The sequence below is a fragment of the Misgurnus anguillicaudatus genome, chromosome 19 (assembly GCF_027580225.2).
Source record: "Misgurnus anguillicaudatus chromosome 19, ASM2758022v2, whole genome shotgun sequence".
Taxonomy (NCBI): domain Eukaryota; kingdom Metazoa; phylum Chordata; class Actinopteri; order Cypriniformes; family Cobitidae; genus Misgurnus; species Misgurnus anguillicaudatus.
The window spans coordinates 48,750,875-48,775,119 of record NC_073355.2 but is presented as its reverse complement, the minus strand read 5'-3'; the positions used below and the strand labels follow the sequence as shown (position 1 = coordinate 48,775,119).

Sequence of the window (24,245 nt, the reverse complement as noted above, 5' to 3'; positions counted from 1 at the left end):
TCAGCTGTGTTTAATTGGGGTCATAACATTCTTACCCTGCTTCATTTCACACTGCGTGCGTTTGGCATCGCAATGCAGGGTTAACTGCACAAAAGAGGTGTTAACCCTGCTTCAGAGCAGAGTTTCATAACCCTGGGTTAATTTTAGGGATAACCCCGCTTCTGAATTACAAGTGTGAAACGATCCTTAAAGGAACAGTATGTAGGATTGTGGCCAAAACTGGTACTGCAATCACACAACTGGTGGCCAATACACAACATGACAACATAAACATCAGTTGAGGGCTGCAACTCCACTTTTTTAATGACAATATCTTGCACAGACCACTGTTGTGTGTTATATAAGTATTTTAAATGAAAATGATTTCTTAATGTCTAGTGACATAGCAGAGCCATTTTATGAATAATTGATATACATTTCTTACATACTGTTCCTTTAAGCCTGGGTTAAAAGTGAGGTTTAGAACGAAGATAACCCAGGGTTAAGCTCAGTGTGAAAAGCCCTTTAGATCGTTAAAGAGTTTTTCACCATTCTGTGTTCAGGATTATTTGGGCAGGGTTAAAACAGTCGCTAAATGACACACTTGAGCTTTTCCGCAAGTGTGTGTGTGGTTTCAGCGCCGACACCTGCCACGCCCCGCTGCTTAAGAGCAGAGAATCCTAACTATTTTTCCAAGATTTTTATAACTTATTTTTTTACTTGCGGTTTTTTCCATCTTTCAAATTTTGTTGGGTGGTTAATAACAATTTTTTGTGGTGTCACAAACTAAGAACACATTGAATATATGACTTTACAGGGACTTAAAAAAAATGTAAGTTGAAGAACGGGTTTAAGGTGTATGGCAAATTATTCACCTTATTCCGCCACGCCCCTTTTTAATTCTTCGCTCTTCCGCATTTTGTCAACCGACTTCCGCTGCTAATATGGCACAGTGCATTCGGTGGTTAGTTTGGTGGTTAGAAGATTGTTTGTAGTTCACTATAACTTTAGTGAAATGACAAATATCGCTACTGCTGTAAATGTTTTAAATTAGGAGCACGGTTAAAACGTCATACGACGCTCGGATAGTCTTATATTGTCCCATCAATCGTCTCGTGGTTAGACGAAATGAAGCGGCCGCGGCAAGTTACCTGGCATATTGAATTACCTCGTCCTGTCAGGAGTTGATGGAGCAGCATTGAAAATTATTAAAAGTATGTCTACCAATATTTACACAGTGATTTCGTCTTTTTTAAAGCAAATGTGCACCTTAGCCAGTCCAATAACTATTTCGTTTTTATGTGGTATCATGATAGAATTCATTTGCAAACTTGCCAACACTTATTCCTTCAAATCAGGAGACGAATCTACAAAGCTCACATATGGTTTAAGAAATTCCTTACAGATAATATCTGATCACACTGTAAAGGTTTATATAACTGCATGACAGGTAACAGCTGATCACATAGTAAAGGTTTAATATAATTGCACAACATCTGATCACATTGTAAATGTTTAATATAATTGCACAACATCTGATCACATTGTAAAGGTTTAATATAAATGCACAACATCTGATCACACTGTAAATGTTTAATATCACTGCATGACATCTGATCACATATGAAGGTTTAATGTAACTTTACAACAGGTAAAGCAAGACCACCCTGCAATAAATTAAGACACAGCTTTATCGGAGTCATCAGGAGCTGATCCCAAGTGTTTATCTGGAAGCTGTTGGTGTATGTACTGGTAAAGTGCTTGGCGACTGTGTAATGGATGCAATATCAACCCTGTGTAAAGCTGACACAAAGATGGTTGTTTCTCAGCAGAGATATGTACATTTGTGCCAGCTCAACACATTGAAGCAGTTTCTCGGACAGGGTTTACAGGACTAGGATTTAATTATATTAGGACATTTTAGTTTTTACAAACAAACCCTACAAAAAAACAAGACTGGTGCGCATCTTGTGACAAAACAATGGCACTCATATATGTTGAGGTAGGGGTGGGCGATATGACCAAAATCTTCTATCACGATAGGATTAATTTTATATCATGATAACGATATGTATCACGGTAGAGTTTTTATGTTTTAATAAGGTTTAAATCTTTAATACCATAGAAATGTTCATAATTCTCACAAAAAACATACAAGCATAGAAAAAAGATAAAAACAAACAAAACTCAAGCTCTCTGAAGATAAACAGTCAACGAAATAAGAATGATAATAAATAATTATGCATGTATGTATAGGCCTATATATATTTTCATTTAAGGTAGAAAAGTGATTTAATCAGGAGCAGTGAGAGATTTTCTCTCAATGCTGTTTGATTAACACGAATGACAGACAGGAGCAAAATTAGGTAACTTCCCCTTTAAGACCAAAGTCCCGATCCAATACACTGTCTGTTACACATGCGCTTTCTCTTTTAGCTGTTTACTTTCTCTTAAGACCTAACTGGTCGTGTTTATGAGGATGCTTGCAAAGACGGGAATTTTGACGCATGTGTGTATTTAAGGCCAATTAAGCGGGAAAAATGCTCACGAGCTTAATGAACAGCGGTCGCGCGAGTTGCCCGCTCCTCACAGACAGAAAGAGCAGCAGTTGCGTGACTTGTCCGCTCCTGACACACAGAAAGAACGCACGCATACAGATCTGTTGTATGTGTTTCAGTGGCTTAAAATAACTTGGTTTAAAACTGCAGTGCTTAAATACGTGTACAAACGTTACGTTTTCGCCACCACGCGCACAGGAGCGTGACGTTGGCACGTAACCTCGATAGAAACGATAGTCCAAAATCTCTACCGGTTGACAAATTTCTACCGGTTAATTATGTCTACCGGTTTATCGCCCACCCCTATGTTGAGGTATGTCAGTAAAAGGTGTTTTTAAATTATTGTAGCTCAAATATGCATTTTAGCCTGGGACCAGCATAAGCCCTGTCCGGGAAACTGCACAATGTTTTCCCATATCAGATGTAGGTTGCTTCAGGTTGAGTTGTGATTTTAAAGTGTAGTTGTGGTCAGAGACGGATGGATCCTCCCATTGTGTTTCTGCATCACAGTTTAGGAACATGTTGATTGTATCATCCATCCTCACAGTTGTCCACTGCATCACTACACATCAATGCATCTGTGAAAACAATATAACCATAAACATTTTTATGTTAGTATTTAAAATAAACTTGCATCATGAGAATTAATATATAAATGGCACCCATACTTAAACAGAACAGTGTGTAAGAGAAAGATGCATTAAAAAGAGACAGTAACATTATACACACAACCTTTAACTTCAGTGTTAAATAATACGTCGTTTAATAGGTCATTATCAATATCTGAATGAGGAATGAACTGACATTCTAGCATCTGAAATCTCAGTAACTTGTAGGACTCACGTGGGCTACTGTAAGAATGCAATGTACTATAATATCTCGTTGTACAATCGTAAATATAAAAATATAGGTGGACAATTAAAACCATTCAAATAGTTGCATTTTATAAACTAACGTTACTGATCTTAAGTGTATTTGTAGAACGGACTTCACAAATCTAACTTTAAGTGAACGAGTACAAAGTTAGCTAACATAGCTTACCTGAAACTGGCCACCTTTTCAACACCCGGCGTGGTTTAAAGTTACCGGAACATCGTAGTCGAACCATTACTTGGGATAAGGGTGTTCCTCAGTTGGCTTAAAATTGGTAAGAAAGAAACATAAAGGCGCTCGAGTGAGCTTTTTAAGCTTAACGCGTCGCCTTCAGTCACTGCCTCAGCTGCTCATCGTCTATGCGGCCGGAAGAACGTTGACAAAATGAGCGAAATGGCGCCGCCCTTGTTGTCGTGAAAAATAAGGTGAATACTGTAGACAAGTGGTTCTCAAACTATGGGGCACGAGATATAGTGCCAGTTTTATGACATTTTATAAAATGCACCAATTTATCAAATTCTGTTTAATCAAACACTCTTAGAACGAATGTGTTAAAAACAACACATTAGTGTTGATTCTGGGACAACACACTAACTGTGTCGTCCTGGAATCCACTCATCTCTGTGTTATTATTGAAACAACACATTTTGCGTTACTTTTAACACAACATGTGTTATACTTGAACACAAAATCAACACAAAATGACACATAATGTGTTAAAATTACACATAATGTGTTAAAAGCTTACCACTGATGTGTAAAAAATTAACACATCCTTTCTAAGAGTGAACCTCAGAAAATATAGCTAACAACCAAAAGCATTACATTGTGTAACACAAGCTACGTTTACATGGACACATTTTGCCTCCATCGATTAAAATCCTTCCGATTAATAAATCCTATCATAGCGTTTACATGAACACTTAATAATGTGATCGGATTGTTTATATGACACAAGATTTACATCAGATTTGATCATTTGACATGCGCACATTGCACACATATAGTTTCATGCCGTTTCAAGATTTGCTTTGTGCCTCAGCTGATTATAAAGCAGCAGCAAAAACACCCACTCACGTGTGCCCAAAAAGCGTATTTTACTTCACGCAGTGCTGCAGAGACCGTTCGCGAGAGCGAGTCCAAACACACGCGTTTGTGGATCAGAGAATAAATCATGGACTGACCGGACAACGCTGTCTTGTATCACTTTATGGGGAATTGAAGTATAATAGGAACAAGATTAACAGGACAATCACTTCTTGTGACTTCCTTCAACAAAACAAACTCGAGTTATTTGCGTCACATGTCATTACGGCAATTATACGTCATTGCACGTGTGAATATGCTCCACACCATAGATATGTATAAAGGCTAGATGGCTTACCGCCGAGTCCCTAACGGCATCACCTGGCGGCCATCTTAGGACAGGGCGCTCGCTCACTCGTAGCATTGAGTTTAATGGTGCATGTACTTTTAAATGACCATAACTTGCTCAATTTTCTACCGATTTTCAAACGGTTTGGTTTTTTACAAACGTTATTAACGTGGCTATAATTCTGGATGCTTTAACATGTTTCATGATTTTTTTTATTTTTTTTAGTATAGGTATGCAGTGTCATAGGTACATCTTTGACGTTTATAACAAACCAAACCGTTTGAAAATCGGTTGAAAATTGAGCAAAATATAGTTATTTCAGCACTACATGCACAATAGACTTTAATGTTAAAACTGGACGAGCGGTCCTGTCCTAAGATGGCCGCCGTGTGACGTCGTCGGGTCCCATTGGCTCTCAGCGCCGGTAAGCCATCTAGCCTTTATACATATCTATGCTCCACACTCCCGTCCTGTAGGAAAAAAAAAAAAAAAACTCCCGTCCTGTAGGTGGCGGAAATGCGCCTTTCAGTGGGTTTACCAACCGCCATTAAAAAAAGAAAAGATGGCACATGCGCAGAGCGTCCCAGTTTCAGTTATCCATCCGATCAAGTGTATACATGTCCTTTTGAGCGGATTACAAAAGGTATAAACCAACCCTAACAAGCGGATTAGATTTTTAATCAGATTGGCACTTTTTAGTCCGATTGAGGTGTTTACATGGAGCATTTTTATTCAGATTGATCATTTAAACGGATTACAAATGTCCATGTAAACGCAGCTACAGTGGTTCTCAACGTTATTCCTGGAGGCCCACTGCTCTGCACATTTTGTCTCCCTTAATTAACACACCTGATTCAAATCATCAGCTCATTAGAAGAGATCTCATGAACTGAACTTATTGTGTCAGGTGAGAGAGAGACACAAAATGTGCAGAGCAGTGGGTCCCGAGGAATGGAGTTGAGAACCAGTGGTGTAACACAAGGGGGGCACATGCAGAAAAGTTTGAGAACCACTAGTGTGGGTGCAGAGCAAATGTAGGTATATCTGCTGTATATCTGCTGTGTGTGTGTTTTCAGTTTAAACTTGAATGTCACTGCGTCAATAAAACAAGACGAACCGGTTTTTATTAAACTAGTGTTTCGATACTGATTACAAACGTTTTGCATTTAATAAGTAACGCAAGCTTAAAAACATGTCTAATTGTAAAATTTTGCATTTGTGTTGCAGTTGAAATATAAGTTAATCGTAAAGTTGGACATAAAGTAAAATAAATAAAAAAAACTCTTACAATAAAAGCTAATTTTTGCTTTTAAAGTGTATACTTAACACTATACCTAGTACGTTTACGCAAACTTTGAAAACAGACACAAAGGTTTCCATTAAAGACAAAATAATGAAAGCCACTACATTTAATTTAACTAAACATATAGCTTAACATAAAACCATATAGTATTATATATTAAAGTATATATATACACACACACATATATATACACACACACACACACACACACATATACATATATACAACTATATATATATATATATATATATATATATATATATATATATATATATATATATATTAGTACAATGTTATACATTTTTATTATGTGTATTACATTGAAAAAAATATAAGTTATAAAGTTATAAAGATGTGTGTTCTACCTGTGAGTTGAGGTGCCGTTGAACAAGGAAGACGTTTCTTCTCGTTGTGTTTAGGTGGGTGGAGTCAACTTTTCTGAACCAAAATTCCATAACAAACATGATCCGACACGTGATAAAACCAGTAAATCAACTCAAGTAATCAAGCTAAAGTTCCAAGAGTTTGAGGTGTATACTAAAGTATTTCAGTTACATTTTCCAAGTATCTGTGCTTTATCAGAGGGTTTGTCTTGGGAATTTTTTTTCTTACTTTACTAAAAAAGGTTCACTACATTCTAAAGTATAGAATCATACTGTGTATTCATTATATATTGCATATTAAAATTGATGTAATACCTAATTACATAAAAATGGTGTACTTTTACTTACTTGAGTAAAAGTACAAAAGTAAAAGTAAAAAAAATCTAGTAGATGTTAAATGTGCTTAAATATTAAATATAAACCAAAAACTTAAAATTATAAAATGTAGTGGAGTAAAAATTATGATAATATGCTTTGGAATGTATGTTTTTTTTAAAGAAAAACACTGATAAAATACAAATACAAGAAAATGTACTTTTATGTAGAAAGAAAAAATACTTAAAAGGGACAGAGAATGAAAAAACATTTTTACCTTGTCTTTGTTGAATAATGGTAGTCTACCCACATTCACAAACATACAAAAAGTGCTAAACATGCTAAACATCTCAGTCTCATAGAAATTCCTCTTTTAGAAATGTCAGCCAGAAAACAGCCCAATCTGAAAAACTGATGCTTGTGACATCGCATGCGTCTCGCTGCCCCTCCACTTTAAAATAGTTGGCTGCATTTTTTGAGTGGCAGCAAAGTCAGCCAATCAGTAATGAGATTGCAAGTTAAGCCAGTAGGGGGAGCCAAATAGGTGCAAAACCACTTGTTTAAAATCCCCCACCCTAATAGAGCTATCTGAGAGAGGTTTTTAGGAAGCTTCTAAGGCATTACAGACCCAAACAAAAAAATTTTGTCTACATGTCACATCACAGAACAAGGATAAATACTCTGTTCAATCATTCTATGTCACCTTTTTATGTAGAAAGTAAAAATACTTAAGTAGTATACATCTCTGCACACCTCCATCTCTCTCCTCATACAGTCTGATCCTTTGCTGCTCTCCTTAATCATCAGCTTTGACAAGGAGATTTTTAATGTTCTGTCGCTTCCACACAGAACCATACTTAGCACCAAACCCTGTGATATTGTTAGTAGAGAAAAAATAAGCTTAGCTTATAAATTTTAGTTTTCATTTTTGACAATAAAGAGGCTGGTCATATAATTAGAATGTTATCAAAAAGTTGATTTAATTCACTAATGAATTAAAAAAGTTAAACTTGTATATTATATTCATTCATTACACACAGATTGATATATTTCAAATGTTTATTTCTTTTAATTTTGATGATTATAACTGACAACAAAGAAAAATCCCAAATTCAGTATCTCAGGCCTAGTCCACACGGACACAGAGGCTGCGTCCAAAACCGCATACTGTATAGTAGGTACTGAATGAGATGAAGTACCTACTTAATTGCCGTTAAAACAGTAGGTACAGTATAGTATGAATCCTGGTAGTATGAATGAGATTTGGACGTACTACATCCGCCATGTTGCTACATCACGTGACATATGTCGTCATCACATCATGTCATTTCAGCGCGAAAACAGCCGCATGCCTCTTCTTCTTCGTTGGATAACTCCTCTCCAGGGGCATCATGGGATAGTGAAGCGTCCATCGTATGCACACTGCAAAATCTAACCGGAAGTAGTAGGTCATACCGGTACTTTTCGCATACTGTTTTTTAAATACTACCTATTCGGACATACTACTCGCCTCGCCTACTGCTTTCCGCGTACTACATAGTATGAAGTAGGCGGTTTCGGACGCAGCAAGAGTTTTTCCTCCTGCGTTTTACATTGATTGGTTTAAAAGAAATCTCTGCCTACATGAAAATGCAAAAACACGCTATCACGCGCTGTCAAGAACATGACACACAAGCAGGCGGTGATATAACCCTAAACGTAAAGCCACGTTGGCCAATCAGAAGCCTTAATCAGAAGCAAAAACCCCAGTTTTACTGTCTACACGACAACACTGCAACCAGCGTTTCTGAAAATGTTCGTTTCAGTGATCTGATACTGCGTTTCCGTGTGGACGAACGTCCGGACCACGTTAAAAATGTCATGGTTATAAAATTACCCGTCTCCGTGTGGACAAGGCCTCAGAAAATTTGAATATTGTGAAGAGGTTCAATACTGAAGACACCTGGTGCTACACTGTAATCAGCTAATTAACTCAAAACATCTGCAAAGGCCTTTAAATGGTCTCTCAGTCTAGATCTGTAGGCTACTAGCCTGGCTAACCCCAGACCAGTCTCATAGAGAATGAAGCGTGTCTGGGAACCATATGCTCATTTTCTTGTATTTGAGGGGTGGTTTACGAATGCCCAGAGCCATGTATTGGGTGCTACAAATGTCTATTAAATGCGCCTGTACGTAGCTCACAGCCAATCGTTTCAATTATACCAGATGACATATGTAAAGCGACATCAATTGAAATGTAATCTACTTTTATCTGTGCGTATGTACACAGCTGAACTTAGTGGCACTGTGACAACCACAGTACAGGCATAATGACAATATGATATTAATAAATACCACCTACATTTATAAGTTAAATGTACTTCGTCGACAATGATGCCTAGCAGGTTGGTCCTCTGTGGCTATCATGTCTTGCCATATCCAAACATCCTTCTTAGATATTGATTAACGCGAAAAGTTGCTCTTTTTTTAAATAAACTTGCGTTCAAAACTACTCAGTAAACTATCTAAGGCTGCATTGAAAAATAACTTCGAGTCTGCTCCCGCGTTGGATAAACAAAACTGCTTCGGTGTGTCACAAAGACGTTGTCATCGTCTTGCTGCCCCCTCCCTGTTCTGTGATTGGTTCCCTATTTCAGGGGCAAAAAAGGTCCATAGTTTCCATGCTAGACTTGCAGTGTGAATAAATTTGAACGGAAGACAGCATGGGGAAACACAGGCTAGTAGGCTACACAATCATGGGGAAGACTGCTGACTTCATAGTTTTCCAAAAGACGACCATTGACACCTTGCACAAGGAGGGCAAGACACAAAAGGGGCTGGCTGTTCACTGAGCTCTGTGTCCAAACACTTTAAAGGCAAGGTGGCTAATTTTGAAAAATGCTAAGGGCAGCCGACTAGCAATAAAATCACGATCCCACCCTCCATTCAAATCGTCATCAAAAGTCACGTCTCCTCCAAAACATATGAACACGCAAAGATCAGACGGTCACATCTCATTTCTCATTCTCCAGTGGGAAAACTTTGCAGAACAAAGTGAATAACATTACCAAAATAACCAACATGTACAACTGGTTTACATCAGAATTAGTTAAAGCACACTTTCAGTTGGGTAGTAGTAACTATATCGTTACACTAATTCGTAAACTAACACAAATTTAATAAGCAACACAATGTTTCATCAAAGTAGAATATCTGAATCCATCTAAATACAAACATAATGCAAACCTACCTTACCAAAATAAACAGTGCAACGAACATTTGCCTACTGCAGCTGTTTGCATCTCGTGATATAGCAGTAAAGTTACAGATGTTCATTTGGGTTTTTGCTCTTTGCTGATCCAGTTTTTGCTGTTGTTGTTATAAAAGATGCCTTTCGTTTTGTGGCTCCTGTGCAGGTTGTCAATAGGCTTTATGCCCAGCTGCACTACTTCCTGAACTTCAGCCAGCTCCTTTTTTTCCTTTCTGCCATTATTGGACAAACTGATTAATCCAGGTGTGTCTGATTATTGTTGTTGTGACTACTGAGGTCAGGCACACCTGGATTAATCAGTTTGTCCAATAATGGAAGAGAGGAAACAAGGAGCTGGCTGAAGTTCAGGAAGTAGTGCAGCTGGGCATAAAGCCTATTCAGTAGAAAAGTTGCCATTCTCCCTCTGTTTACAGACGAAAGGTAAGGCGCTGATGAAGTATGGTGTCTGCGTGGACTAGCTGCGCAGTGGCATTCAGATTACGATTACGGATGAAAGACAAAAAAGGCAACGTCTGTTCGGACTGAGATCTATGATTGGTTGAACATTTTTTGGTCCTACGCCTCTCACAGATTACATAAATTTCTACAAATACATTTAAACAACTTAACATAGTGTTTGCTATCAGGATTTGAGGAGACTTTTAACCAGCAAAACAAAAAATGTTTTTGGAACAAATGAGCCTGTCTTTAATTTTGTAATACAAAATCTGAAACATAATCCATGCAAGCTATTGTGCTTAGGTACTTTTAATAAAGATTTGACTTCTTCGAATGTCACGTTAAGTGGCAAAAAAGTTTCTTATAATCCTGAATTCTATTACTGTTGAAGAGACATTCAGTAAAGGCACATAGTAAGCATCAGTGTTGGGGGTAACGCATTACAAGAACCGCACTTTACGTAATAATATTACTTTTCTGAAGTAACGAGTAAAGTAACGCATTACTTTATAAATGTACACATTAATATTTGAGTTACTTTTTAAAAAAAGTAATGGGAGTTACTTTTCAGTTTAATTCAATTCAATTTAAAAATAAAAAAATTACTAAATTAAACTGAACATATTAACATAGAATTACAAATTCTGTGCTGCTGAGCGGGAACAGTTTGAGTCAGAAACGGGGATGGCAGGCCATGTCAAGCTACATTTTTGCGATCATAAAAAACACCTGAAAGGCCTAAAGGAGATCAAGCCTCAACCAAGTGAGAAAAAGTAACGCAAAAGTAACTTAAAAGTAACGTAAGCATTACTTTCCATGAAAAGTAACTAAATAACGCAATTAGTTACTTTTTTGGGGAGTAACTAAATATTGTAATGCATTACTTTTAAAAGTAACTTTCCCCAACACTGGTAAGCATCAATGCTTTCTAGTTTTTGTAGTGCATTGTGGAATTTTAGGGGGCCTGAATGCTAAACTATAAAGTCAAATGAGACACATCATGTGTCAGACACTACTTAGGGTACTACATATGGAATTAGGTCTATTTGGTCTCTGGGATTGTTTTAACAAACTCACCTCCATCCTGGCAATACCTAAGACAGAAATACAGATTTTTTGCACAGAAATATTCATATCATACCATGTAATATTTGATAGTAAAAACTTTTTCCGTTAGCTTTAAATTATTAAAAAGAAAGAATTTTATCAGAAATGTGTGAGATGGTGTGGTGAAAAAATTACACAACTCCCTAGGAATTTTTGAACCGAAACACAATGTGTTGTAATGTGAGTTTAATTTGAATTTTAACTTTGTTCAGGACACATTAATGTACGAAACAGGTTGAGGTCAAAATATCAATAAGATCTTATTTTTCTAATGCCACAGACATAATAATATGCAGCAAATAACTTCTCGAAAACAATTAACTCTAAAAAACAATCAAAAGATACAAAGGAAAAAGTCAACCTTGAAACAAGCACTAAAGGCAACGTGTAAAGGAGAGAATGGAAAACGATGCATGTATGTATTATGATAATGTGGCAGTAAGGAGAGATGCTGGATCTTCATGTTGAAGCAGTTCAGTCTATTTGACCAGCGGTCTGGTTTTATCATCGTCTCCACACTGATGAGCTTTATACTTTTTCACTTCTTCCATGTATTTAGTCCAGGCGTCTCCTTTTCCTGTCTCCGCCTACAGCAAAAAACACAAACATCAATACCCATACAGATAACAACCAGATCACATGCATTATTGCATAGGTGTGAAAAAATATGACACCATGTAAAAGTAGTGGGGGGGGGGGCATATGAATTTTTAAAGGCACTCCTATTTCATTGCTAAAAAACAATGTTATTTTGTGTATTTGGTATAATACAAGCCAAAATGTCTTGATCGCCCCCCAGTGACTGGGAATGGTATAGGCTTTATGCCTCCCCTATGTTATTTAATGGGACTTGAGACCAACTAAACAATTTATTTACACTTCATTTATCTTTTTTCTGAAGCTGGTTTCTATCATTTACTGACGTTTTTATCACGCTGATGTAAATTCAAGGGTTTGTTTTTAAAATAAGTTTGTTTTCAGTTAGTTATTTAATGCTATAAAAATGGTGGTGTCACGTCATGATTGACAGCTCTGATATGCACATTCTGCGAGAGCGAGGGCGGGGCCTTGATTTCGCAGCTTTACTTCCTGCTAACTACTGCGCAGGACTGGTTCAGAAATCGCTACTGCGCAGACTCAAGACCCAAGATGTCAGCGCCGTATTGGGACACTGACGGCTTTACTTTTCACCAATGGATGTGAGCAAACGGCCGTCATCCATCTTTTTTAACAGTCTATGGTATAATACAATGTGTTTGTAACAGTCAAAGTTAACCTTGTTCTATCAATTGAGCTACAGTAACACCTCATACAAGTATACACCTTCTCTGTACACATGAAACACCTCAATGATCTCCCAAACAGGCAGTAGTTTGCAGAAACAGCCCACTGCTGTACAATGTGATGCACTGAATTATGACTTACAGGGAGAGTTCACTCAAAAATGAAAACGATCCCATTATTTACTCACCCTTAAGCCATTCTCTCAATGTATACGATTATCTTTTTCAGACGAACACAATTGAAGTAATATTAGAAAATGTTCTGGCTTTTCCAAGCTTTATAATGGTAGTAAATGGTGCTTGTGATTTGAAGGCATTATTGCTGGCCAGTTTCACTCGCATCCAGCACGCCTTCTCTTGTCTTCATTTAGTTTTAAATACAAAAAATGAATGGTTTCTAATCTACCACACATTGAACATTTGCCTAAAATCTTCTCAATGTTTGTCGACTATGTCGATTGCTATAAATACCTTGGTATCTGGCTTGACAGCAACTTTTCATTCGAAACTCACATAAATCTATTGTATTGGTTTTCTTTATCATAATAAATCTTCTTTTCCACATTCTTCAAAACAGTTTTTGGTTAAAACGACAGTGCTTCCAATTCTGGATTATGGGCATGTAGTTTACATTACTGCTTTAAAAACCATCCTTACATCTTAATTTCTGTTTTGTATTTTTGAACTTGACTCTGTCTCTATATGCCTCCTTGTACTTCATTGTCCCTTATCATCGTCTTCTTGTTAATTGTTCGATGTAAAGTCTCCTTGGGCTCTAGAAAGGCGCTATATAAATAAAAATTATTATTATAATTGCGACCTGTTTTCTTTATTGAATTGAACATCTCTCCATTCACGTAAGCAACTTCTTCATTTGTTTCTGTTTTTTTCCAAAACCCTTATTGGTAAAACTCCATCATATTTACAGTCCCTTATAAATATTTATGATATCGGTCGTAATCTGTGTGCTAGCATTTTTTTAACTTCCGCATACCCAAAGTCCGTACCTTTTTTGGTCGTTGTTCTTTTCAGTTTTCTGCTGCATATGATTAAAATCAACTGCAGCAGACGCTAAAGCTTAGCTTTTTTATTTCGCTTTGTTCCTTTAAAAATTTTGTTCAGTCAATAATACAGGATCATTCTATCTGTTTTTAGTTATTTATTTTTTTATATGTCACTGTTTATAGCTGTGTTATTTGTATTTCTTATGTTTTTTGTATTGTACTGGCTTTTATGCTGCCTCTTGGCCAGGTCGTCATTGTAAATGAGAAATGGTTCTCAATTGACTTACCTGGTTAAATAAAGGTTAATAAATAAGGCCAAAAACCAAAAGATTTCATCCATGCTTCACAGAAGTAATTCACAAGGATTTAGCGGATTAATAAAAGCCTTCTACAGGGCAATTGATGTATTTTTGTAAAAAATAAATATTTTAAAAACTTTTTTAATCTAAACTATAAAAGACACGTCATATACTAGAAACTCTTGTGAATGCGCATCAGTCATTGCCGGAAGCTGATTATTCCAGTTTGTAAAGTTATTGATATTTCTTACTGTACGTTCACACCGCCGCCAGCGAGAGCACCAAAAATGACAACGGCGTTATAGAAAAATTTAAGTGGACCTCGAATGCATTCTGTGGAATCCTCTCAAGTGGAAGACTTCTACTGGTTTACACCTTCCACGTCATAGCTCATTACCATAAAGTTGAGCTGATTTCAACCCTCCTCGACGCTCACACCGTCCACGTTGCTGGTTGCCGGAGCTCGCTGCCAGCTCTCATTGAAAATGACGGCTCTCACTGGTGTGAACGCACAGTTACAAAATCGCATCAATTGCCCTCAGAAGGCCTTTATTAACCCACTGGAGCTGTGGGGATTACTTATGTGAAGGATGGATGGAAAAGCACCATTTACTACCATTATAAAGCTTGAAACAGCAGGACATTTTCTAATATATCTCCAATTGTGTTTGTCTGAACAAGATAATCATTTACATTGAGGGTGGCTTGAGGGTGAGTAAATCATGGGGTAATTTTCATTTTGGGTGAACTTTCCCTTTAAGTGTTGAATATGGCACCTGTTACACATCTCTATTATTACTTGATATAGCAAAATTAATTTATATAAATATGTTATGTTCTGGATTCGTGTATAAACATTGTCTCCATTCTCACCTCTGAATCGAGTTTCTGTTTCTTGGCCACCATTCCGGTCTTGAGAGTCAACCGGGCTCCTCCTCTCCGCTTGCCCACCTGAGTTAAGGGAACACACTGACAGCGTTACACGGGCTTTGGGAAGCGGCCAGGACCCGAACAGACCCATTACTGCTGTGTATTCATGTGTGTGTATGTTTGTGTATGTGTGTGTTAGTGTTACACTAAATGCAATCATCTGGCCCAACTGCCATTCAAACCCCTTACAAAGTTGGTCATGCTACAGGGCTTCTTGTCCTGTGACGTTTGTCCTTCCGAAGCAGAACTCTTCATCTTCTCCTGCTCTTCAGTCGCTCTCTTTTTCCTCTCTTCCTCCTCCATCTTCTTCTTGAACATCTCCATGAAGCTGCCGTCGTTGGCGAAGGCGTTGGCCGTTTTAGGCGCATCGTGAGCCGGGCTGCTGCCTCCGGACTCCTCGCTGTCGCTGCTGGACGACTCGTGATGATGATGACGACGGCGATGTTTGTCTGATTGACGCTGCTTTCTCTCCATTTTGAGTTTTATTCTTAATTTAAAATATTACGTAAAGGTTTTGTATTTTCCTTTAATTTCACTGTGATACAGTGCGATAGTCGTGAATTTGCAATAATTTAAAGATTTGTTTGGCACGAGCGCCCTTAACGCGTTGTATAAAGATTTACGTCCAATTTCAATGTGAACGACTTAGCAACGATGGGGAAAAAAACAATAAACGTGTTTGTTTTATAATCTATAACCGAAGGTATCGCGGCGTCTTCAGATGAAACACAAACACATCTGCAAACACACAAAAATAACGCGATTAATTGAACAGTGAGTCCATGTGTGTTTATAATCAAAGATCAAGTGGACTATAGATAATCACCGTGAATTGTACGTTTTTCAGCACCGGTTTGTTTTGTTTCAGCGTCCCACCGCCATGTTACGTTTCCTCTGCGGTCAGCGTCTGTGTGCGTCAGTTACGCGCCGCCTCCGCCTGCAGGCCGGATGATGAACTGCAGTGTCCGTAAAATAATCAAGGTTTTGTCACAAACATAAATAAATAAAAATATTACTTCATCTACGAACGATAGTTAAACAAAAAAAGCAGACCGCAGATCAAGCAGGAAGAAGTGTCATTGGCCATGCTACTTTTCTCCGCCCTGTTTAAGATGAACATGATGATCATGATGATTTCTTTTATTTATTTAGTTTTTGACATTGCGAGGAAATATTAATATCAGTTATACATCATTTAAATAATTTTTTTAATGTCTGATATTATGTTTCATACAAAATGTGATATTAAAGCCATCCAAGCACAGACAGTCTGGGATAACAGCGCTAGAGGGCGGAAGTGGGCGGTGTGTGCCTGCATAACTTATTTATTTATATATATTTTTTTATTTACTTAGTTTGAATTTTCTATTATTATTAATTAATTGTATTTATTTGGAGCAGGTACAGCTAGTGTGTTATGCATTTTAAGAGGAAAGAACACTTTATTAAAATTAATAATTTTTGTTTTTTCACTCCACTATAGAAATGTTTTTTTTTTTAGAAAAAGTTTTTCTTTTTCTTTAGTTGTAGTAATTTTATTATTATAACTATTATTATCATTAAAGATTTGTGTTCAATGTATATTGTTAATCATTTATGAGACAACAAAACAAATGGATAATAAACTATACATTGAACTTTAAAACCTTTTTGAAATAGCCCTATATAATTACATTTAATATAATTGCATCTCATATATCGTAAATATATATTTTCAATTATATCTTTTTAATAAATTGCTTGAAAGTAACGTGGTTTTAAACATCGAAATGGTCCAAAACAAGGAAGTAACAAATGCCTAGGCAAAATGCTAGGCAACACTTGTTCCGCCCATTTCCGGACACAGACTGTTATGCTGCGTTCACACCAGCGTTATTGATTTCAATGTTAAGTCAATGTGAAGACTGGAGGTCTCGCGTCGCAAATGAGGCATAGCGCGACATGGTTGACGCGATTCCGCCTCATTCGCGCGCCTAGTTCAAAATTCTAGTTAAACTTTGGCGGAAAACCAAAGCACTCAACTGAAAAAAGCTGGCAGCCTGCTGAAAAAAAGATGGCCCAAAGTTGAATATTTTTCAACACGGCCCTTAGCGCCGGCGTAAATGCTTTCGTTTGCATGCCCGCTTAGGCTGGCGCTGTTATCTTCCTCAAACTGTCATGACATATGGTTCTGCGTTTCTGCAGTTAGTTTGTATTGGCCAAATTTGAATGATTGAAAATACAGCAAATAAATAAGTTATCAAACATGTTTCAGCATAGTATGTTTATAAACAATTCTCTGAAATGACTTTACATGGACTTTAAAAACGTGAACGCAGGTAAAATGAATTTCAGCGCCCCCTAAAAGAAGACATGTGTATCATAGTAAAAACTTTATTATTATACAACTTCAACATGTCATTTTCTGCCCTGATGTGCTTAATTTAGATTAAATATTTAATTACATTTTTAATTAAATTCACTAGAGTTTTAATACATTCTAATAAACCACCTTTAATCTTCACATTCAGCCTTTGGTGAAGATATTTCTGCACACCTCTAAATAAAAAATGTGCCCATCCAAATTCAACACATCTGTACAATCAAACTAACATGCATCAAATAAAAAATATAACTTCAGATGAGATATTTTGTACCGATAGTCTTTAATTGTAGTGCAAAGAACAGGACAGTGAGAATAAGGATAATATGTCCAGTACCGACCCTTATCAGTCCATAAACAACACATGTGTAATCGACACAATAAGAGTTTGTGATAAGACAAACCAAGATCAACCTCTGCAGAACTCATGAACAACAAACACGAGTGAAAAACAATTGAGATAAACACAAAAGACACACGGTGAGAAACTACAGCACAAAAGAACATAACATTAAAAAAACTACAAACCCTGACGTGACTCAACAAACATTGATGTTTGGACTGACAAAGGTCAAAAATGACACTTCAGTTTCATCAGCGTGTCTGAACATACAGTAGTGTTGTGAGCAGTGTAGTGTCACGCAGAAATCCTCCTTTAGCACCAAACATCAAAAACCATCATAAAATAATAAAGCAGCAGTTTTCATGTCTTACAGATAGAGAAATCCAAAATACTTCAGTAGTTAATCTGTCATTAGTTGAGTGTTGCGTCCAGCATATCAATTTCACATTCATTATAAAAACTAGCTTACATTTAATTACACAAACAACAAACTGTGCAGCAAAGACATTAAAGTCCCAAACAGATCCACATCACATTAGTTGCATTAAAAAGTTCCCACCTCCCTGTGTTCAACTCTTCAGAGAGACATGAATTTGGTTTACAGATGCAGCATTGACATATACGCATCACAAAAATGATTGACAGCTGTCAGAGGAGAGTGACTGACGGTTCTAGTGGATTGTTGAAGTCTTCAGAAAGGCACTGAGTGTTTAAAGCTACATGCGTCGTACCCTGATAAACACGCAGGAAGTTATCGTACATTAAAAAAATCATAATTAAACCCATCAAAGGTCGACCTACTTCATTGATCTCATCCCTACCACCCCGTTAAGACATCTGGACACTAAATAACACTAAAATAAAGAGCACTACATACTGACGCTCTGATTTTACTTAAAACAAACAGGGAAATAAATCAAACAAAACTTAATCTAAAAAGACAATTAAATAAATCCTCTAAACTCATTATATTCTACATTCTCAGCAGGATAGACACAGACAAACAAAGTGCTAAAGCAGAAATAAGTCCCGCTGTGATTAGTCCACTAACAGATGTGTTTCTCCAGGACGGAGCTCATGAATTCATCAGATTCATCATCGGCCGTGTCTGTTTTTATCGGGGCTGGGATCGGGTCAGTCCTCTTCGGGCTTGTGTCCACTGTCTCTGCTGTGCCAGGAAAGACTGAGCCGGACCGGAACTGGAATTGGAGCGTTCACCGGCAACCTTCTGATGAAGAGCCATTCCCTAAAAAACACAAAGAGAGTTTCAGCCAAATTAATAAGATTTATGTATTTTGATTGCATATAAAATTTTGCATTACATACTTTTAATCTAAACACACTAATAAACTTTATGTGATTGATAAATGCATAACAAACACACAGTTTGACTTTTATTCTGTCAGATGTTGATGTTTAATTAAAAATATTTGGTTACCAGTATGGCGAACGGTGTTACCAGTATGGCGAACGGTGTTACCAGTATGGCGAACGGTGTTACCAGTATGGCGAACGGTGTTACCAGTATGGCGAACGGTGTTACCAGTATGGCGAACGGTGTTACCAGTATGGCGAACGGTGCTACCAGTAGGCCTGGGGCGGTAACCGGATTACTGACATACCGCGGTCACGTGACCCATGCCGCGGGTTGAGCTCCTCACCGTCATAACCGCAAAAAAAAAAACTTGAAACATTGGCCAGCACTTACGTGTATATATGGGGATGTTATACACGCAGCTTTTAAACAACCGCAGCTTGTTAACTGAACATTATTCGTTAACTGATATGATTTTAATATTAAACTGTCATTGAGTAGAAATACAGGTGACGATGTCTGTGACTCGGTAAAAGCAGTACAAACATTTTATTTAATTTGAACGTGCAAACAGCCGCAACAGATCAACAACAGAATCAGGTTTCATACATTATTAAATTGTCACGCAACATAAAGAGCACGCGATCAGTCCGAGGATTAATATCCAAAGAGGTTAGATCATCTCTTTTTCATCTAGCCTACCACATTGGCCATTTCTACAGCAGGACACATTTCAAAAAGTTTTTCTTTTGCGTCTTCTTTCTCCGTTTGTGGAAAAAGACAGATGTTCATGGTAAGTCTCTAGGACAGAAGCGGTCCCGAGCATGCGAGACAGACGCGGACTGCCCGAGCACGCGCCAGACAGACGCGGACTGCCCGAGCGCGTGGGAGACAGACGCGGACTGCCCGAGCGTGCGGGAGACAGACGCGGACTGCCTGACCGCGCGGGAGACAGACGCAGAATGACGGAGCGCGCGCGAGACAGACGCGGACTGCCCGGGCGCGCGCAAAACAGACGCAGAATGCCCGAGCGCGCGCAACACACGCGTCTCCGTGCAGCTTCCAAGCTATACTCAAGCACGGACACATATGCAGTACAAGTGATTTCCCATACAAATGGTTATTTTACCAGACCGTCAGGGCAGCAATAATTTGCGTCATTCATAAATTAAGGATAGAAAAGTGGCGAAATGTCTGTAGGCACGTAAGTGTGGACACGCACAATGCGTTATAATTTTTTTAACTGATAATATTAATTGTTCAAGTTGTTGAATGTTGAAATTGCTTGAAGACATGTCGAAGGAAATAATATTCACTTTACATGTTCCTTAAGTAATCTGCACATGTTGTTTATTGAACATAAATAAGTCATGCATGTTATTTAACTCGTTGTCTTGCCAATAAAACGCAAAACCGCGGGAATTTGTTGATTACCGACCGCGGTAAGAAAAAATCCAAACCGGCCCAGCCCTAGTTACCAGTATGGCGAACGGTGTTGGCAGTATGGCGAACGGTGTTGGCAGTATGGCGAACGGTGTTGGCAGTATGGCGAACGGTGCTACCAGTATGGCGAACAGTGTGTTACCAGTATGGCGAACAGTGTGTTACCAGTATGGCGAACAGTGTGTTACCAGTATGGCGAACAGTGTGTTACCAGTATGGCGAACAGTGTGTTACCAGTATGGCGAACAGTGTGTTGCCAGTATGGGGAACAGTGTGTTGCCAGTATGGCGAACAGTGTGTTGCCAGTATGGCGAACAGTGTGTTGCCAGTATGGCGAACAGTGTGTTGCCAGTATGGCGAACAGTGTGTTGCCAGTATGGCGAACAGTGTGTTGCCAGTATGGCGAACAGTGTTACCAGTGTTTGCTTTATGGCGAACAGTGTTTGCTTTATGGCGAACAGTGTTTGCTTTATGGCGAACAGTGTTTGCTTTATGGCGAACAGTGTTTGCTTTATGGCGAACAGTGTTTGCTTTATGGCGAACAGTGTTTGCTTTATGGCGAACAGTGTTTGCTTTATGGCGAACAGTGTTTGCTTTATGGCGAACAGTGTTTGCTTTATGGCGAACAGTGTTTGCTTTATGGCGAACAGTGTTTGCTTTATGGTTTGAACTAGTTAGCCATTATAATTGCTTTATGGCGAACAGTGTTTGCTTTATGGCGAACAGTGTTTGCTTTATGGCGAACAGTGTTTGCTTTATGGTTTGAACTAGTTAGCCATTATAATTGCTTTATGGCGAACAGTGTTTGCTTTATGGCGAACAGTGTTTGCTTTATGGCGAACAGTGTTTGCTTTATGGCGAACAGTGTTTGCTTTATGGCGAACAGTGTTTGCTTTAGGGCGAACAGTGTTTGCTTTAGGGCGAACAGTGTTTGCTTTAGGGCGAACAGTGTTTGCTTTAGGGCGAACAGTGTTTGCTTTAGGGCGAACAGTGTTTGCTTTAGGGCGAACAGTGTTTGCTTTAGGGCGAACAGTGTTTGCTTTAGGGCGAACAGTGTTTGCTTTAGGGCGAACAGTGTTTGCTTTAGGGCGAACAGTGTTTGCTTTAGGGCGAACAGTGTTTGCTTTAGGGCGAACAGTGTTTGCTTTAGGGCGAACAGTGTTTGCTTTAGGGCGAACAGTGTTTGCTTTATGGCGAACAGTGTTTGCTTTATGGCGAACAGTGTTTGCTTTATGGCGAACAGTGTTTGCTTTATGGTTTGAACTAGTTAGCCATTATAATTGCTTTATGGCGAACAGTGTTTGCTTTATGGCGAACAGTGTTTGCTTTATGGCGAACAGTGTTTGCTTTATGGTTTGAACTAGTTAGCCATTATAATTGCTTTATGGCGAACAGTGTTTGCTTTATGGCGAACAGTGTTTGCTTTATGGCGAACAGTGTTTGCTTTATGGCGAACAGTGTTTGCTTTATGGCGAACAGTGTTTGCTTTAGGGCGAACAGTGTTTGCTTTAGGGCGAACAGTGTTTGCTTTAGGGCGAACAGTGTTTGCTTTAGGGCGAACAGTGTTTGCTTTAGGGCGAACAGTGTTTGCTTTAGGGCGAACAGTGTTTGCTTTAGGGCGAACAGTGTTTGCTTTAGGGCGAACAGTGTTTGCTTTAGGGCGAACAGTGTTTGCTTTAGGGCGAACAGTGTTTGCTTTAGGGCGAACAGTGTTTGCTTTAGGGCGAACAGTGTTTGCTTTAGGGCGAACAGTGTTTGCTTTAGGGCGAACAGTGTTTGCTTTAGGGCGAACAGTGTTTGCTTTAGGGCGAACAGTGTTTGCTTTAGGGCGAACAGTGTTTGCTTTATGGCGAACAGTGTTTGCTTTAGGGCGAACAGTGTTTGCTTTAGGGCGAACAGTGTTTGCTTTAGGGCGAACAGTGTTTGCTTTATGGCGAACAGTGTTTGCTTTATGGCGAACAGTGTTTGCGATGACATTTGTCTTGGCTTGTTGGTTTATGTATTAAAAAAGCAAAAAAAATGAAAGATCAGTAGCCCAACTAAAGTAAACACTGTTCACCATAATGGTACCCAAACATTTTCAATGAAACATCAACATCTGACAGATTTAAAGGCAAACTGGGTGTTTCTTATGAATTTTAAACACATTGGATTTAGTAATACTAGTACATACACTTTATTCGTACTGGTTTTATATAACTGACAATAATATCAATCCCATAAAATGTATTAGTTTGTTCAGATAAAAAGTATGTAATCCAAATGTATGGAAATTGTATATGTAATCAAAATACATAAATCTTATTAATTACGGTATTTTTTTTAAACGATGAGCACCTTTAACAGAAGAACCACTATGGGGACAGCATCTGATGACCACTACCAACAGTAGTCTCCCAATATGTGAAAAACTTTGTTTATTTAGCAGTGTTTTTGTCCCTCACCATGAACCACCACATCCCCTTGCATTCCTACAGTATACATCTGTCTAATCTGAATTATAAAGACACACAAAGTCTGTGTGATTTCTTACCATGTTGTACCAGGCAGAGATGATGAGCTTCTCCTCTTGATCGCGTATGGAGCGTGTCTTCTCGTAATCATGCTAGACACATACAGAGTAAAAGACTTGCTTTACCACAGTAACACAAGAAGTATGACAAAAAAACTACACTGATGTTTGTGTATCACCTCCAGATGTTGTATCTTTCGGTCTCTCTCGGACAGCTGGTTCTTCAGGGCTTCGACTTCAACAGGAACTGAGCTACTCTTCTGCTTGGGGTCCAGAGTTTTAATCACCTGAAACACACAAAACAGGTTTGAAGTACTTAGCCATTATAATTAGCTTTATATAAAAACAAGTGTTTTTGGAGCCGACGATTTGTTTTTATATTTGGTAGCTTAGAAAACGTACATAGGCTAGTTGTAACAGGTCTACAACAATAACTCGGGATGCCCATAAAGGCTAGCAAAATACTGTGCTTTGTCTTCTATCATAGGTAGCTGCCATACATGTAATGTCAAAAAATAAATAGTTTGAATGTGTTCTAACCGTGCGAGCTTTCTCCACGTATCTCTTGTATCTGTCCTCCATGCGTCTCATGTCTTCATCTTTCTTCTTTAAGATCTCCTGCAGTTCATCAATCTTTTTGGCCACTGACACACAGACAACATTCAGGTCAGTGTTAAAGAGTAAAAGTGACATCACTAACTGATGTTAATGGTGTGAGTATCAGATAACTTCTTAAAACAAGCAATAGTTATGGTTTTTAAATAAATATGTGTGACCCTGGAGCACAAAATCAGTCAAAATTAGCATGGGTATATTTGTAGCAATAGTTGGGAGTTGTTGCGAGTCAAAATTATGGATTTTTCTTTTATGCCAAAAAATCATTAGGATATTAAGTAAATATATCAAAACTTTTATTTTGTGATGGGATGCAGTGCTAAAGATTAATTTGGACAACAAGGCTGTGAGGGATGGACGTCCAGAGCGTGCGCTTTAAATCTACTGTTTTGTATCAGGATGCTGGTCATTTAGTTATCAAAACAGAAAATACATAATTTTACAAATTTCCACAGGAGAAAGAACCTCAGAAAATGCGGATTGTTAAAATGAGAGATGTATACTTAGTTGTTGTCAAAAAATATTGCACTATATTAGTGTTTTAAAGAAAAGTGAACA

At 38.1% G+C, this 24,245-nt stretch overlaps 2 protein-coding genes and 1 long non-coding RNA gene across 5 annotated transcripts in view; 1 reads left to right on the top strand and 2 right to left on the bottom strand.

Moving 5' to 3' along the window:
• The first annotated feature begins 848 nt into the window (after positions 1–848).
• LOC141351223 (uncharacterized) overlaps positions 849–24,245 on the top strand; it is a 107,747-nt gene continuing 84,350 nt past the window's right edge. The window contains exons 1-2 of the long non-coding RNA XR_012359457.1: positions 849–1,981; positions 2,851–3,835. This is a non-coding gene — a long non-coding RNA (uncharacterized lncRNA). The remainder of the gene's footprint in view (positions 1,982–2,850; positions 3,836–24,245) is intronic.
• trir (telomerase RNA component interacting RNase) lies at positions 11,732–16,074 on the bottom strand. Its single transcript, XM_055179371.2, has 4 exons — positions 15,924–16,074; positions 15,287–15,835; positions 15,041–15,118; positions 11,732–12,168 (listed from the first exon to the last, which is right to left on the bottom strand). The coding sequence occupies exons 2-4, from the start codon at positions 15,569–15,571 to the stop codon at positions 12,061–12,063; spliced, it is 471 nt and encodes a 156-aa protein (XP_055035346.1). The 5' UTR covers positions 15,572–15,835; positions 15,924–16,074; the 3' UTR covers positions 11,732–12,060.
• The window catches only part of hook2 (hook microtubule-tethering protein 2), a 51,474-nt gene continuing 44,952 nt past the window's right edge, over positions 17,724–24,245 (bottom strand). For all 3 annotated transcript variants that reach the window (XM_073857821.1, XM_073857820.1, XM_055177914.2), the window contains exons 19-22: positions 23,613–23,716; positions 23,252–23,359; positions 23,094–23,165; positions 17,724–19,048 (exon numbers count right to left, since the gene is read on the bottom strand). In XM_073857821.1, the coding sequence (XP_073713922.1) occupies positions 18,917–19,048; positions 23,094–23,165; positions 23,252–23,359; positions 23,613–23,716 (416 nt within the window). In that variant the 3' untranslated portion in view covers positions 17,724–18,916. The remainder of the gene's footprint in view (positions 19,049–23,093; positions 23,166–23,251; positions 23,360–23,612; positions 23,717–24,245) is intronic.

Coding starts and splice junctions, on each gene's coding strand:
- trir (XM_055179371.2), bottom strand. CDS start 15,571: ATGGAGAGAAAGCAGCGTCAATCAGACAAACATCGCCGTCGTCATCAT. Junction 15,119..15,286: donor CCTGTAGCATGACCAACTTT/GTAAGGGGTTTG, acceptor CCCTTAACTCAG/GTGGGCAAGCGGAGAGGAGG. Junction 12,169..15,040: donor AACAGAAACTCGATTCAGAG/GTGAGAATGGAG, acceptor TTTTTGCTGTAG/GCGGAGACAGGAAAAGGAGA.